Source organism: Nerophis lumbriciformis, linkage group LG03 (genome assembly GCF_033978685.3).
Source record: "Nerophis lumbriciformis linkage group LG03, RoL_Nlum_v2.1, whole genome shotgun sequence".
NCBI lineage: Eukaryota > Metazoa > Chordata > Actinopteri > Syngnathiformes > Syngnathidae > Nerophis > Nerophis lumbriciformis.
In genome coordinates this window covers 22,757,142-22,772,751 of record NC_084550.2, presented here as the reverse complement: position 1 = coordinate 22,772,751, position 15,610 = coordinate 22,757,142, and the positions used below count along the sequence as shown (strand labels likewise).

The 15,610-nt window shown below is 44.4% G+C and overlaps 1 protein-coding gene across 1 annotated transcript; it reads left to right on the top strand.

Moving 5' to 3' along the window:
• The first annotated feature begins 5,914 nt into the window (after positions 1 to 5,914).
• Positions 5,915 to 14,084, top strand: LOC133575225 (solute carrier family 22 member 13-like). Its single transcript, XM_061927807.1, has 9 exons — positions 5,915 to 6,286; positions 6,359 to 6,462; positions 8,343 to 8,497; positions 8,611 to 8,779; positions 10,827 to 10,950; positions 11,029 to 11,129; positions 11,197 to 11,411; positions 11,494 to 11,602; positions 13,901 to 14,084. Exons 1-9 carry the CDS (start codon positions 5,915 to 5,917, stop codon positions 14,082 to 14,084), a joined length of 1,533 nt encoding a protein of 510 aa, XP_061783791.1.
• Positions 14,085 to 15,610: the final 1,526 nt, after the last annotated feature.

Below are 15,610 nucleotides of genomic sequence, written 5' to 3'. Positions count from 1 at the left end.
ACCTACCGTCCTCCTGATGGTGTGCAGCTTTGTGGCTGGAGCGGCTCCAAATATCTACGTCTACATTGTGGCACAGTTCTTGGTTGCAGCTGCTCACACCGCATTTAGAATTAACTCCACTGTATTAGGTATGACCTCCGACAGACTTTCTGCACCCTCTGAATAAATGAATGAATGTAAAAAAAATGTCTCCATAGCTACAGAGTGGATAGGAGTCACCAAAAGGTCCTATGCCTCCTGTTTGAATCAAGTGTTTTCTGCAATTGGACAATGTTTCATGGCTGGACTGGTCTACGCCATTCGGAACTGGAGAATAGCTCAATACGTGCTGGGAGCAGCTTATTGTCCTCTGGTCCTCTACATGTGGTATGTCTTGTTAAATAGTGACTGTTTCCCCTTTTTGACTCTAAACCTTTTATTCAAGGTGGATTCCAGAATCTGCCAGGTGGTTGTTGAGTCAAGAAAGAATTGAAGAAGCAAAGATGTTGATTAAGAGAGTTGCTTCAATAAATAAACAGGAAGTCCCAGAGAATGCTTTGGACGGCATGGTATGCTTTGATACACAACCCACTAAATTATTTATTCTAGTCTTTGTAAGTAAGTAAGTAAGTACATTTTATTTATAAAACACTTTTCGCAGATAAAACAACTCAATTTAAAACAACAGGGGCAACATCATAAAAAGGATACAAAGTGGATTAAAAATGATAGTTAAAAGGTTAAAAGTTTCAACACAGTCAAGAATACGGAGGGACTGGTGCAAGTTGTTCCAGAGTCTGGGAGCTATAGCCTGGAATGCCAGGTCTCCACGGGTTTTAAAACAAGTTTTTGGGATCTTTAGAAGACCCTGGCCTAAAGACCGGAGGCTGCGCCCTGAAGAGTAGGGGCATAGTAAGTCAGTGATGTACTGAGGGGCCCCACCATGCAACACACGGAATGTCAGGACTAAAATCTTAAACTCGATGTGGAATTTAACTGGAAGCCAATGAAGACTGGATACAACGGGGGTGAAATGGGCTGTTCTGGGTACACCGGTCCAAAGTCTGGCAGTCACATTTTGTACCGTCTGAAGTCTCTTTAGCGTTGAAAAGAGTGAAAAGAGAATTGCAATAGTCAATGCGAGACGAAATGAACGTGCGAATGATCATTTCCAGATCCAATTGTGACAACAAATTTCTCACTTTAGAAATGTCATTTGTGTTTCTCTTCTCGTCAGTTAGAACAACAAGAGAAAAAAGTCAAAAGAGGAGCCATGAAAATCATTTTTACCACAACAAAGCTGCTGATTTACTTACTCATCGTGTGTTTTGTCTGGTGAGTAAAAACATTTAGTTATTTCATTTTTACATCTTCTCATTTATTTCTTTTTTCCCCTCACATAGTTCTTCAGGATTAGCAAATCATTGTATTCTGTTTTTATTTATTTACCATTTACACAACATGCCAATATATTTATACATCCCTTAAAATATTTTCGATGGAGTTGAGATCTGGAGACATTCAAAACCAGCCCCAAAAACACGACAAATAAAATCACCTTTTCCTTATCCCATTCCGTGTGTTTTCTGAAAGCTTCATTAAAATGGGAAGCTTATAGTAACCTAAAGGAACGTTGATGATATTTTTGTTGGTTGTCTTTACAGAAATATGATCAGCACCAAAAGCGGAAGTGACGCCAAGCAGACTGAACTCGACGGCAAAAAATCCACCAAATTTTAGTTTGCATCGTCTGACTTTTGATGTGTGTCTACAAGTTGTACAGTAACAGGATGAGATTGGTCTCAGTCTTGAGAATCATTCAACTTATTTTTCCCTGTTTTTTTAGTACTTTCTTTTGCAGTATATTTGATTCGTATTTACTTTTGTAACCAGCCTGATTAATTATCCTGTTGAACTTTATATAGGTTACATAAAATTATTGAATACGATTCAAATCAAGCGTAAAATTACTAATTACAACACCAGTGAAGTAAATGGTAAATAAAAACAGAATACAATGGTTTGCTAATCCTTTTCAATTTATATTCAATTGAATAGACTGCAAAGACAAGATATTTAACATTCCAACTGGAAAACGTTATTTTTTTCAAATATTATCCCATTTGGAATTTAATGCCTGCAACATGTTTCAAAAAAGCCGGCACAAGTGGCAAAAAAGACTGAGGAAGTTGAGGAATGCTCATCAAACACTTAATTAGAACATCCCACAGGTGAACAGGCTAATTGGGAACAGGTGGGGTGCCATGATTGGGTATAAAAGTAGATTCCATGAATTGCTCAGTCATTCACAAACAAGGACGGGGCGAGGGTCACCACTTTGTCAACAAATGTGTGAGCAAATTGTCCAACAGTTGAAAAACGAAATTAAGGGATTTCACCATCTACGGTCCGTAATATCATCAAAGAGTTCAGAGAATCTGGAGAAATCACTGCACGTAAGCGGCAATGCCCGTGACCTTCAATCCCTCAGGCGGTGCTGCATCAAAAAGCGACATCAGTGTGTAAAGGATATCACCACATGTGCTCAGGAACACTTAAAAAAAACGCTGTCAGTAGCTACAGTTGGTCGCTACATCTGTAAGTGCAAGTAGAAACTCTACTACGCAAAGAGAAAGCCATTTATCAACAACACCCAGAAACTCCGCCGGCTTTGCTGCTTCCTCGCTTCAAGCCTCTCACCTGGATAGTAGAAGGATGAGGACGTACTCCGACAAGTTGGTACACTTTGACAGCTAATTTAGACCCGGATACGACGAGAACGACACGAAACGATGCTTAATTCAAAATTGTCCAACAGTTTAAGAACAACATTTCTCAACCAGCTATTGCAAGGAATTTAGGCATTTCACCATCTACGGTCTGTAATATCATCAAAAGGTTCAGAGAATCTGGAGAAATCACTGCACGTAAGCGATGATATTACGGACCTTCGATCCCTCAGGCGGTACTGCATCAAAAAGCAACATCGGTGTGTAAAGGATATCACCACATGGGCTCAGGAACACTTCAAAAAACCACTGTAAGTAACTACAGTTTGTCACTACATCTGTAAGTGCAAGTTAAAACTCTACTATGGAAAGCCAAATCCATTTATCAACAACACCCAGAAACGCCTGCGGCTTCGCTGGGCCCCGAGCTCATCTAAGATGGACTGATGCAAAGTGGAAAAGTGTTCTGTGGTCTGACGAGTCCACATTTCTAATTGTTTTTGGAAACTGTCATCCGGAACAAAGAGGAAAAGAACCATCCGGATTGTTCTAGGCGCAAAGTTGAAAAACCAGCATCTGTGATGGTATGGGGGTGTATTAGTGCCCAAGGCAGGGGAAACTTACACATCTGTGAAGGCGCCATTAATCCTGAAAGGTACATACAGGTTTTGGAGCAACATTACCATGGATGCCCCTGCTTATTTCAGCAAGACAACGCCAAGCCACGTGTTACATCAACGTGGCTTCACGAGTGAGGGAAGAGTGGATCGGTGCCGCGTCTTCCGTAATGCAGACACTCTATCGATCCGTTGTGGTAAAGAAGGAGGTGAGCCGGAAGGCAAATCTCTTAATTTACCGGTCGATCTATGTTCTCATCCTCATCTATGGTCATGAGCTTTGGGTTATGACCGAACAGGGGTACAAGCGGCCGAAACCGGTTTCCTCCGTCGGGTGGCGGGTCTCTTCCTTAGAGATAGAGTAAAAAGCTGCTCTTCCACATCAAGAGGAGCCAGATGAGGTGGTTCGGGCATCCGGTCAGGATTCCACCCAGACGCTTCCCTGGGAGGCCAGACCCAGGACACGTTGGGAAGACTATGTCTTCCAGCTGGCCTGGGAACGCCTCGGGATTCCCCGGGAGGAGCTGGACGAAGTGGCTGGAGGGAGAGAAGTCTGGGCTTCTCTGCTTAGGCTGCTGCCCCTGCGACCCGACCTAAGCGGAAGAAAATGGATGGATGGATGGTACTATACTGCTTCTGAAAAATACCAGTAAATACCAAAAATACATCTGTCTGCTTTAAATTGTAATGAACTGTTTTTTTTTTATGGTAAATTAAATAAAATGTGGTTTGATGGCACAGTCTGAAGGGAAAACTCAGTCATGCAGCTATCCATCCAGCAGAGGGCGCTGTCTCACAAGTCAATTCACTCAACACTTCCCAGCGGGAAGACACTTTGATGAGACGTGAAATCAAAAACAAAATATATATTTTCATTATGAAGAAATTCCAAAAAATATTTCAAAACAATCCCATTTATTGCTTTCTTTTATTTGTTTGCTGCGTTGTTTTTAGAGAAGTATGAGCTCTATGAAAACAAGAAGCGACAGCAGAAAACTAACACGTTTTTTTGTGTCCAGTCTAACAACTGCACAACACTAGCTCGTGACTTATTTTGTTTCATTGAGAGGCAGAAATAAACAGCTTGATCCGGAAATACACCATTCAGATGTGACATAATTTTTACTAAATGCATTGATGAATATATTTGCAAAACATTTTTCATCCATCCCATCCATCCATCCATCTTCTTCCGCTTATCCGAGGTCGGGTTGCGGGGGCAGCAGCTTAAGCAGGGAAGCCCAGACTTCCCTCTCCCCAGCCACTTCGTCCAGCTCCTCCCGGGGGATCCCGAGGCGTTCCCAGGCCAGCCGGGAGAGATAGTCTTCCCAGCGTGTCCTGGGTCTTCCCCGTGGCCTCCTACCGGTCGGACGTGCCCGAAACACCTTCCTAGGGAGGCGTTCGGGTGGCATCCTGACCAGATGCCCGAACCACCTCATCTGGCTCCTCTCGATGTGGAGGAGCAGCGGCTTTACTTTGAGCTCCCCCCGAATGACAGAGCTTCTCACCCTATCTCTAAGGGAGAGCCCTGCCACTCGGCGGAGGAAACTCATTTCGGCCGCTTGTACCCGTGATCTTGTCCTTTCGGTCATGACCCAAAGCTCATGACCATAGGTGAGGATGGGAACGTAGATCGACCGGTAAATCGAGAGCTTTGCCTTTCGGCTCAGCTCCTTCTTCACCACAACGGGTCGATACAGCGTCCGCATTACTGAAGACGCCGCACCGATCTGCCTGTCGATCTCACGATCCACTCTTCCCCCACTCGTGAACAAGACTCCGAGGTACTTGAACTCCTCCACTTGGGGCAAGATCTCCTCCCCAACCCGGAGATGGCACTCCACCCTTTTCCGGGAGAGAACCATAGACTCGGACTTGGAGGTGCTGATTCCCATCCCAGTCGCTTCACACTCGGCTGCGAACCGATCCAGTGAGAGCTGAAGATCTTGGCCAGAGGAAGCCATCAGGACCACATCATCTGCAAATAGCAGAGACCTAATCCTTCAGCCACCAAACCAGATACCCTCAACGCCCTGACTGCGCCTAGAAATTCTGTCCATAAAGGTTATGAACAGAATCGGTGACAAAGGGCAGCCTTGGCGGAGTCCAACCCTCACTGGAAACGTGTCCGACTTACTGCCGGCAATGCGGACCAAGCTCTGACACTGATTATACAGATTATACATGAACAAAACAAATTTGATACCAACTAACTTTTTTAGTCATCGTGTTTATTTGATTTGATATTTTTGCCTTGTACAGCCCTTGATGACAGTTGGAGCTGTTGTTTTAAAGGTGCTTTAATAAAACATATATATTCTCAAGACTACCGGGAGAAAAGGCATGGAAGGAAAACCGAGCGAGCGAGTAAAAGAGTACTTATTGTACTTAAATTTTTTTATATATATATAAAAAAAAAAAGATATTTTTGGCACAAACTACACAAGCACATTCCTAAACAAACAAGCTACAGACCAAGCCCCCATTATAAAATTATGACATCCTTGAACCGGTTTCCTTCACAATTTTCTTACTTCAACACACAACGAACATGAACTCTTGAGGACACACCAATGTCACACGGGGAAAATGGCTTTTGAAGATAATCTGCAGACCGTTGGAGGATTTGGAATTTTCCAGAAGCTCATACTTTTTGGAATGACCATTCCAAATATATTTCTGGCTTCTACTACGTGTAGTTTTCTTTTCATCCAGTCGGATCCGGAGCGACATTGTAACACGGACTGGATCCTCAAGGCTGCTCCCAACCTGACGTTGGAGGAGCAGCTGAATCTGACCGTTCCTCTGGAGCAGGATGGTTCTTTCAGCAGGTGTCACATGTTTGTTCCAGTGGACTGGGACATCGGATCCATCAGAGACCGCGGACTCAATGAGACCACGGTGTGCCGGAACGGTTGGGTGTACTACGACACGACGTACAAGTCCACCATTGTCACTGATGTAAGTAACTACGCGCTAATTTGTTGTCTCAGTTGTTTCAGACATGCTAATTCTCTGAGTGTTGCCTCGTAGTTTGATCTGGTGTGTGACAGGTCCAACGTACCTGCACTGGTGAAGACAGTTTTCATGGCTGGTATTCTTGTTGGTTCTTTCGTCTTTGGACCTCTTGCTGAATCGTAAGTAACTTAAATGTCCTCACATTGGGACTCATTTCATAGTTCTGGACCTAAAAATGTCTACAGGTAGGAATAAGCAAATATGTATGCCGTGTGAAATCGATCGCCGGCAGCCCAAACTGACATTTAGCAAGGTTGACAATCTTGTCGAGATGTGTGAACACCTGCGACAGATGCTCCTCGGCTGAAGGACCAGCCACTATAATGTCGTTGAGATAAACCAACTCAACATTCAGGTCGCGCAACACAGAAACCATCAGCCTTGGCAAAGTTTGTGCTGCCCCCTTTAGGCCAAAAGGCATATGCAGAAACCCAAAAAGCCCAAGCGAGGTTATTACTGCAGGTTTGGTCACGTTTTCTGTAGGCCCTGAACCTTGTCCACATTTGGAAAAAAAATTGCATTTTAGGTTATTAGGTGACCACAGATGACGCACCAGCTGTTCAAAGTCGGGACCCGGGGTAGACCACTCATCTGTGCATCAGTTGGGGACGTCTCTGCGCTGCTGACTTGTCTCCACTCAAGAGGATCCCCTGCTGGTCCCACTATGGACTGGACTCTCACACTATTAACCAGATCCACTGGACGTCCATTGCACGAGAGTTTTTTCTTGCCCTTATGTGCAGCCCTTTGAGACACTTGTGATTAAGGGCTATATAAATAAACTTTGATTGATTGATTGATTGATTGATAATCCAGTCGTGCAGAAAAATCCTGAACGTGTGGAATAGGTTAGCAGTCGTTCCTGGTGATGTTGTTCAAGGCGGTGAAAATCTCTACAAGGCCGCCAGGAACCATCCGCCTTGGGAATCATGTGCAAAGGCGAGGCCCACAGGCTATTAGAACATCTATTCTGGTTGCCTTCTGGGCGTATCTCTAGTGTTTTGGGCATGTTCAGCCTCAAGAAGACCCTTAGCTGGAAGAAGTGACCGAACATTACTGCCTCTGTGGCCTTGACCTGGATATGGATCAGTGGATAAACGTGAATATAACACAAAATGCCTTATTTTAGAATAATCTATATTGATCAAGTATAAAATAACCCCAGGTGGCCCTTCCAAGTCTTCCCAGCTGTTAATTAGTGTCAATGAGATTACATTGTAATATGTGAACAACAATCAATCAATCAATGTTTACTTATATAGCCCTAAATCACGAGTGTCTCAAAGGGCTGCACAAGCCACAACGGCATCCTCAGCTCAGATCCCACATCAGGGCAAGGAAAAACTCAACCCAATGGGACAATGAGAAACCTTGGAGGGGACCGCAGATGTGGGCACCTCCCCCTGGGTGACCCGGTGCAATGGACGTTGAGTGGATCTAGCATAATATTGTGAGAGTTCAGGCCATAGTGGATCTAACATAATAGTGAGAGTCCAGTCCAGAGTGGGGCCAGCAGGAGACCATCCCGAGCGGAGACAGGTCAGCAGCGCAGAGATGTCCCCAACCGATGCACAGACGAGCGGTCCACCCTGGGTCCCGACTTCGGACAGCCAGCGCTTCATCCGTGGCCACCGAACCTGTGCCCCCCCCCCCCCCCCCTCCACGAAGGAGAGGGGGGCAGAGCAGAAAAGAAACGGCAGATCAACTGGTCTAAAATGGGGGTCTATTTAAAGGCTAGAGTATACAAATGAGTTTTAAGATGGGACTTAAATGCTTCTACTGAGGTAGCATCTCTAACTGTTACCGGGAGGGCATTCCAGAGTACTGGAGCCCGAATAGAAAACGCTCTATAGCCTGCAGACTTTTTTTGGGCTCTGGGAATAACTAATAAACCGGAGTTCTTTGAACGCGGATTTCTTGCCGGGACATATGGTACAATACAATCAGCAAGATTGTATTGTACAACTGGGCGACTAATTATCTGGATTGTCAATTTTAGATTTGGTCGTCTGAGAACAACGCAGATACCTGCCGTGCTCCTAATGGTGGGCAGCTTTGTGGTCGGAGCGTCTCCAAATATCTACGTCTACATTGTAGCACAGTTCTTGGTTGCAGCTGGTCGCGCCGCATTCAGAATGAACTCCATTGTATTAGGTATGACCTCCGACAGGGGGCAGGGGCTTTCCTGTTCTGCAGCCTCTAAATAATTGACTGAGAAAATGTGTCTTTCTCCCGAAGCGCTGACTGTTAAAAACATTTTGTTGTAGCCACAGAGTGGATAGGAATCACCAAAAGGTCCTATGCGTCCTGTTTGTGTCAATTATTTTTTGCACTTGGAGAATGTTTCATGGCTGGACTGATCTACGTCATTCGTAACTGGAGAATAGCTCAATACGTGCTTGGAGCAGCGTATTGCCCTCTAGTCTTCTACATGTGGTATGTATTTTTAAGTAGTTATTGTTTTCTCTCTTGGCTCTAGGCAAAGGCGGTCGCACTCCCTCCCCTCTCCGTTTCTGCCCAGCTTGCCTCTTTGTCTTGTCCTGTCTTGTTTCACTTTCTTGTAGCCTCTTTTTGCGCTGCTCTCCAAAATCTATGCAATGGATTTGATCAACTGCCCTCTCAACAAAATTGTCAAGCTCTGGGGTTTGGGGGAACCTGCCTGTCCTGTCGGAATGGTCATTGCTGGACACACGACGGACTCTTGGGTGCCACGTGCCTGGGGACCCTAACAGTTGAGGACATTGACGATATCTACCTATTCAGAATCATAACAGGACATCTGCTGATTGGAGTAAGCATTGCCCTTGAGCATCGACAAATTGGAAGATGCTGGCAGGTGTTTTAAGGTACACCAAAGCTGCCACAAGGTCAGGTTCAATGATTGGAGGGTGCGGGCAGAGCGTGAACTCTCAGATTTTTGTGGTTGTGGACTAAATCGCAAACTGGACAACATCAGAGACGGCGTCTGCAATACATGATGAATTTGAGGACCAGAAATAGACAATTAGAGTGAAAAGTTTACATTTGTTTTTGCTCGCTTAGTCACAAACACTCTAATCTGGATTGTTTTTCCCTGGCTGCATGCAACCTGGCAAGGACATTGCTTCAAGATTTCTCTCAAGGACAGTGCAGCGAACACGCAACAAGCTCCTTCACTGTCAACAACACCTGGGGGGTAAAACTCTGTTCGTTCCAGGCCTACATACCCCAACCCACACCCCACGCTTTTGCCACCGCTTAATTCCTTAGTGGCGACGGATGGCTGGAGCAGCGCAAGAAGGGCAGCAGCTTCGCCTCCGGAGGCCTCCCCTCCCCTTTTCTTGCAAGTCTTGTGGTTTTCTGTGTCGTAACGTGTATGTGTGCTTAGCGTGGCTCTCAAGTTTTTTTTCCCAGTGCCCAGCCTAACCCACCCTAATAGGACCTCAGTCCGGGATCGAATATTCTTTTACTCCTCCAACCCATACTTGCCAACCTTGAGACCTCCGAATTCGGGAGATTGGGGGTGGGGGTTTGAGGTGGGGGCAGGGGGTGGGGTGGGGTGTTGGGGGGTTGGGAGGGGTCGGGGTGGGCGTTAAGCGGGAGGCGGGAGGAGTATATTTATAGCTAGAATTCACTGAAATTCAAGTATTTCTTTTATATATATATATATATATATATATATATATATATATATATATAAATATATATATAAATATATAAGAAATACTTGAATTTCAGTGAATTCTAGCTATATATATATATATATATAAAATAAATACTTAAATTTCAGTGTTCATTTATTTACACATATACACACACATAACACTCGTCTACTCATTGTTGTATTTCTAAGTGCAATGCTTTGCAGCCAGTAGCACAGCCTTTGAAGGAGCATAGGTATGGGCAGCATCTGTGAAATTTCATTTGCAGGAAAGGAGTGAGTTTAGGGTTGAATTGTCCATCCTTGTTCTATTCTCTGTCACTCGTCGTCGCCATGACTGTCTCTTCTTCGTTCTTCTGCTTCGTCTCCTTCTTGTTGAGTGTGCAGTTGTGCACTCTCCAAAAGCCGTAGATGTTATAACGTGACTGGGCCGGCACGCTGTTTAAATGAAGGAAATGCGGACGTGACGACAGGCTGTCCTCACTCAGGTCCGCATGGACCTGGAGGGGGCGTGCCTTAAGTCCGGCTGGAAATCGGGAGAAATTCGGGAGAATGGTTGTCCCGGGAGATTTTCGGGAGAGGCACTGAATTTCGGGAGTCTCCCGGAAAATTCGTGAGGGTTGGCAAGTATACTCCAACTCCCCCATCATCCACCTTTTTCCCACCTTTTACGGGGCACCGTAAGTGGCGCCCCATCGGCGTCCCTGTTCTGTCTCCCTGCACAATTTATGTCTGCTCTTGAACGGGTGTGTGCTGAAGATGAAAATGTATTGTACTCGCGGAATGACAATAACGTTCTTTCGTCCTTCCTCCTTCCTTTTTGACTCTGAACTTTTATTCAAGTTGGATTCCTGAATCTGCCAGGTGGTTGTTGAGTCAAGGCAGAATTGAGGAAGCAAGGATGTTGATCAAGAGGGTGGCCACAATAAATAAACAGGACGTCTCAGAGAATACTTTGGACTGCATGGTGTGTAAATTGATACACAACATACCAAATGTTTTTTTTGTCGTTTTTAATCTTTTCTTCTTCTCTTGAACTGTGCAGCTCAGGGAACATGAGAACAAGGAAATCAAAAGTGGAGCCATGAAAATAATTTTTACCACAAAAAAGCTGAGGATTTACTTATTACTTTTGTGTTTTGTCTGGTGAGCAAAAAACAATAAGTTATTTCATTTGTATATCCTTTAATTTATTTATTTCCCCCCCGCCTAGGTCTTCAACATACTTAGGCTACTTTTGTATTGCTCTCAATGTTGGAACATTTGGTTTGAGCATCTTCCTGGTTCAATTCCTGTTTGGAGTCACAGAACTCCCCACACAATTTATTTGCCTCTGGTTTTTGGAGTTGTTGGGAAGAAAAAAATCCCTAATTTTAGTCGCGTTTGCAGCTGGCTTGTTTTGTCTCCTGACCGTGGCTTTCTCTCAAGGTGAATCCATCATTTTTCACAGAAATTATGTCTGAGCTTGGACGTATTACACTCACATGTCTTTCACTTGTTCCCATTCCAGACAATGTTGTTGCTATTACGGCTCTTGTAACGACAGGGAAGCTCTTCTTGGACTGGCTTTTTTCGGTGTGTATGGTCTACTCTCAGGAGCTGTTCCCCACTTCGGTCAGGTAAGCAAAATACTGTGTATTCTTCTTAGGGTCACGGGGTTGAGACTTGAGCCATGACTTTGGTCCTAGTCTTCAAAGTAAGGCCATAAAGCAGGGTTGTTGAACTTAACTATTGTTGGGGACCTCATTTCCAGAAAGTGAAAAGAGAAGTCCCCCAGTTCTTAGCTATTAGTCTTATTTTGTTTATTCCGGAGAAACCGCATCCTCTATAATAGTCATTTGATCTTGGTGTATTTATTTTGTTGGAATATTGGGAGCGCTCCAATGTTTTTAAAGAACCTAGTGAAAGACCATCTCTATGACAGCCCTCTAGTGCTTTTAGAAATCTGCTGCATGAGCTGTGGGTTGTTACCAAAAGGACAAGATCGCAAATACGAGTGGCCAAAATGAGCTTCTTCCGTGGTGTGGCGGGGCTCTCCCATAGAGAGGGTGAAAAGCTCTGTCATTCAGGCGGGCCTCAAGCTAAAGTCGCTGCTCCTCCACATCGAGAGAAGCCAGAAGAGGTGTCTCAGACATCTGATTAAGACGGCCCCCAGACGCCTCCCTGGGGAGGTATTCAGGGCACGTCCGACCGGTAGAAGGTGTTGCGTTTGGACCAGATGTTCCTCCCAGGGAATTCAAGTTGCTGGCCACTCCCAAGCTCTTTTATGACACTTAAAGCTGAGTAGAAGAACCACCAGAGACAGAATAGGTATTTTGTAATTTATTTCCAAAGCCTTGGAAATAGAATGAGACTAGCAGCATAGAACATTCAATCACGCAGCTAAGATGGTCTGATTTAAAATATGGAAACCTTCTCTTCTATAAAGTGTCTCTCCCTCCCACCCTCGTTGTCTCCCTTTCCAGCCCAAACACATGCCCATTGTCCTCCTCAGCTGGGCACAGTAACAGATAAGGAAAAGGTGTATCTGTCCTTCTTACATTCCTAAAGTGAAGGTTAGCACACAGTACTTGCAGACAATTAAAAGATAACAAATAAAGAACACTAGCTGTTTTGTACTATGACTATGGTTTAAAAGAAGTAACACCCAGATATGGATTTATCTAATTATCTGCCTCCGTCAATGGCCATGGGGAAGACCCAGTACATGTTGGAGAGATTATGTCTCTCAGCTGGCCTGGAAATGCCTTGGTATCCCCTGGAAGAAGCTGGACAAAGTACAAGTATTTGACCACCCATCCAAATTATCAGAGTCAGGTGTCCTAATCACTTGGCCCACAGGTGTATAAAATCAAGCACTTAGGCATGGAGACTGTTTCTACAAACATTTGTGAAAGAATGGGGCGCTCTCAGGAGCTGAGTGATTCCAGCCTGGAATTGTCATAGGATGCCACCTGTGCAATAAATCCAGTCGTGAAATTTACAAAGTCAACTGTCTGCTTTATTATAAGAAAATGGAAGAGTTTGGGAACAACAGCAACTCAGCCACAAAGTGGTAGGCCACGTAAACTGACAGAGAGGGGTCAGCGGATGCTGAAGCGCATAGTGCAACGACTTTCTGCACAGTCAGTTGCTACAGAGCTCCAAACTTCATGTGACCTTCCAATTAGCCCACGTACAGTACGCAGAGAGCTTCATGGAATGGGTTTCCATGGCCGAGCAGCTGGATCTAAGCCATGCATCACCAAGTCCAATGCAAAGCGTGGGATGCCGTGGTGTAAAGCACGTTGCCACTGGACTCTAGAGCTGTGGACACGCCTTCTCTGGAGTGATGAATCACACTTTTCCATCTGGCAATCTGATGGACGAGTATGGGTTTGGAGGTTGCCAGGAGAACGGTACATTTCCGACTGCATTGTGCCCAGTGTGAAATTTGGTGGAGGAGGAATCATGGTGTGGGGTTGTTTTTCAGGAGTTGGGCTTGGCCCCTTAGTTCCCGTGAAAGAAACTTTGAATGCTCCAGGATACCAAAACATTTTGGACAATTCCATGCTCCCAACCTTGTGGGAACAGTTTGGAGCGGGCCCCTTCCTCCTCCAACATGACTGTGCACCAGTGCACAAAGCAAGGTCCATAAAGACATGTCTTGATCCATTTGTGGCTCTACGTCGGGTGATATTTACCTGACTTGCAATTATCTGTCAAACACTAGGGGGCAGTGTTTTCCTGAGTGTGAGCAATTACAGATCTAGTTGACTATTTAGCTTCCTGTATAGCAGTCGTCATCAATTGGGGGGCACTGACGGCGGAAAAATGCTGTACTGTGTTGCATAATATATGGATTTTTTTTTCAAGAATGTGTCAACAATTTAATTCCAGTGTGCTGAATTTCCAGGTATAATCTTCTCTCTCCTCAGGCAAACAGCTTTTGGCTTGTTGTCCATAGCTGCCCGACTAGCTGGTCTCCTCTCTCCAACAGTCAACATGTTGGCCTTTTATCGCTGGTACTTACCCAGCACTGTCTTCGGCATCCTTGCAATGCTTAGTGGACTTCCGGGTTTCTTCCTTCCTGAAACCAAAGGCAAAGAACTGCTAGATTAGCAACAAGTAAGCTCACTAATGGATCTGTTTTCATGTGATATTAGCATACTGAAATTATTGATAATTTGAAAATAAAAATATCTGAGGCTCGTTCCTTTTTTATAAGATGTTGACCTTTTTACCATATTTAAGACATCTTGAGGTTACTTGGGGTTACACGGAGTCATCATTCATACAGCCTTGTACAAGTGATTAGAAATAACCAACAAAACCCACATCAATGTCTCCAAAACAATATATAGTATGGTCTGAAGGTTGAAGTCGCAACTGCAATTGTGTTCGCTCCATCAAAAGAGATTGAAGTAATTAAAGTTCAAAACAAATGTATGAATTTAGTGTATATTTGCTAAAATATACTAACAAGTAAATTACGGGGCGGCTTGGCTCCAGTGGTATAGCAGTCGTCCGTAAACTTGAGGGTTCCTGGTTCAAACCCATTTTCTGCCTACCGAGTCACCGCTGTTGTGTCCTCGGGCAAGACCCTTCAAAAACCTTGGTCATAGAGGCCGTTAGCACAAATTGGCAGCCACGTTTGCATCAGTCTACCTCAATGATGCTGTGGCTACAAATGTAGCTTACCACCATAATGTGTGAATGTGGAGTGAATGACTAATGGTTCTCACTTTGGGTGTCAAGAAGAGCTAATCCAATATTAAAACCACATTTTGTAGCGACTATCTTGTCTCACCTTTAGAGGCTTTTGGTGCGGGGGATCCAGCCAAAATGCGCTTGAAATAAACGTCCAACCAGAATGATGCGTTTGGCATATGGTCCCATTCATTGTACATAAAGGTGAAGCAATAGGATTACATCCAGGTGGGAATTATTTGGTGGCAAATTGGAAGGATTTGGCTTCAGGTGGTATGATAGAACACCTGGATAGAAGATTGTTAGCGGTTAAAACTGTGACCTCAACCTCCCAGCACCGTGGGATTTCTGTACCTATCGGACCAGAGTCGTGTATAAAGAGAGTACAGCCAACTCTGTTTCAGACCTTCTCCTAAATGATTGATTAAGTTGATTAATGATTAACGCCTCAATGAAGAATTTTCAGTTTTGGTTGATTTTAGTGGCGCCAGTGGACCAAAGTGGTAGTGTTTTGCCTGAAGGGAGACCACATTTCCCATCAGGACCAGCGCATAGTGTTGTAAATCGTCAGAAACGGCGTACACGTACAAACTGACACGATAATACCATAATGATTCAGTATGACTTATCTTTCCACCGTAGGAACCTACATATTTTACCCAAACTTTATAGTTGCGGTTTGCAGTCATCGCATTTTTTCTTTATACAGTACTTTTGAGTTTGTTGCGTGGCGGATCGTTTCAGTGTGGAACTGCGAGCTATTAAGCTGGTGGCTATTTATTGGTACAAGACAAATTTCCGATAGTTAACATTAGCATTACCTTTGAAAATTTACTTAATAGTTTAGCAGGAACAGAGCAAAGGCAGCATCGGGTTTAAAGCCGGGGCAGTATGGATCCATGACTTTCCTTTTGTGGTGAATTATACCGTGTACCATT

Coding starts and splice junctions, on each gene's coding strand:
- LOC133575225 (XM_061927807.1), top strand. CDS start 5,915: ATGGCTTTTGAAGATAATCTGCAGACCGTTGGAGGATTTGGAATTTTC. Junction 6,287..6,358: donor AGTCCACCATTGTCACTGAT/GTAAGTAACTAC, acceptor GTTGCCTCGTAG/TTTGATCTGGTGTGTGACAG. Junction 11,130..11,196: donor TTACTTTTGTGTTTTGTCTG/GTGAGCAAAAAA, acceptor CCCCCCGCCTAG/GTCTTCAACATACTTAGGCT.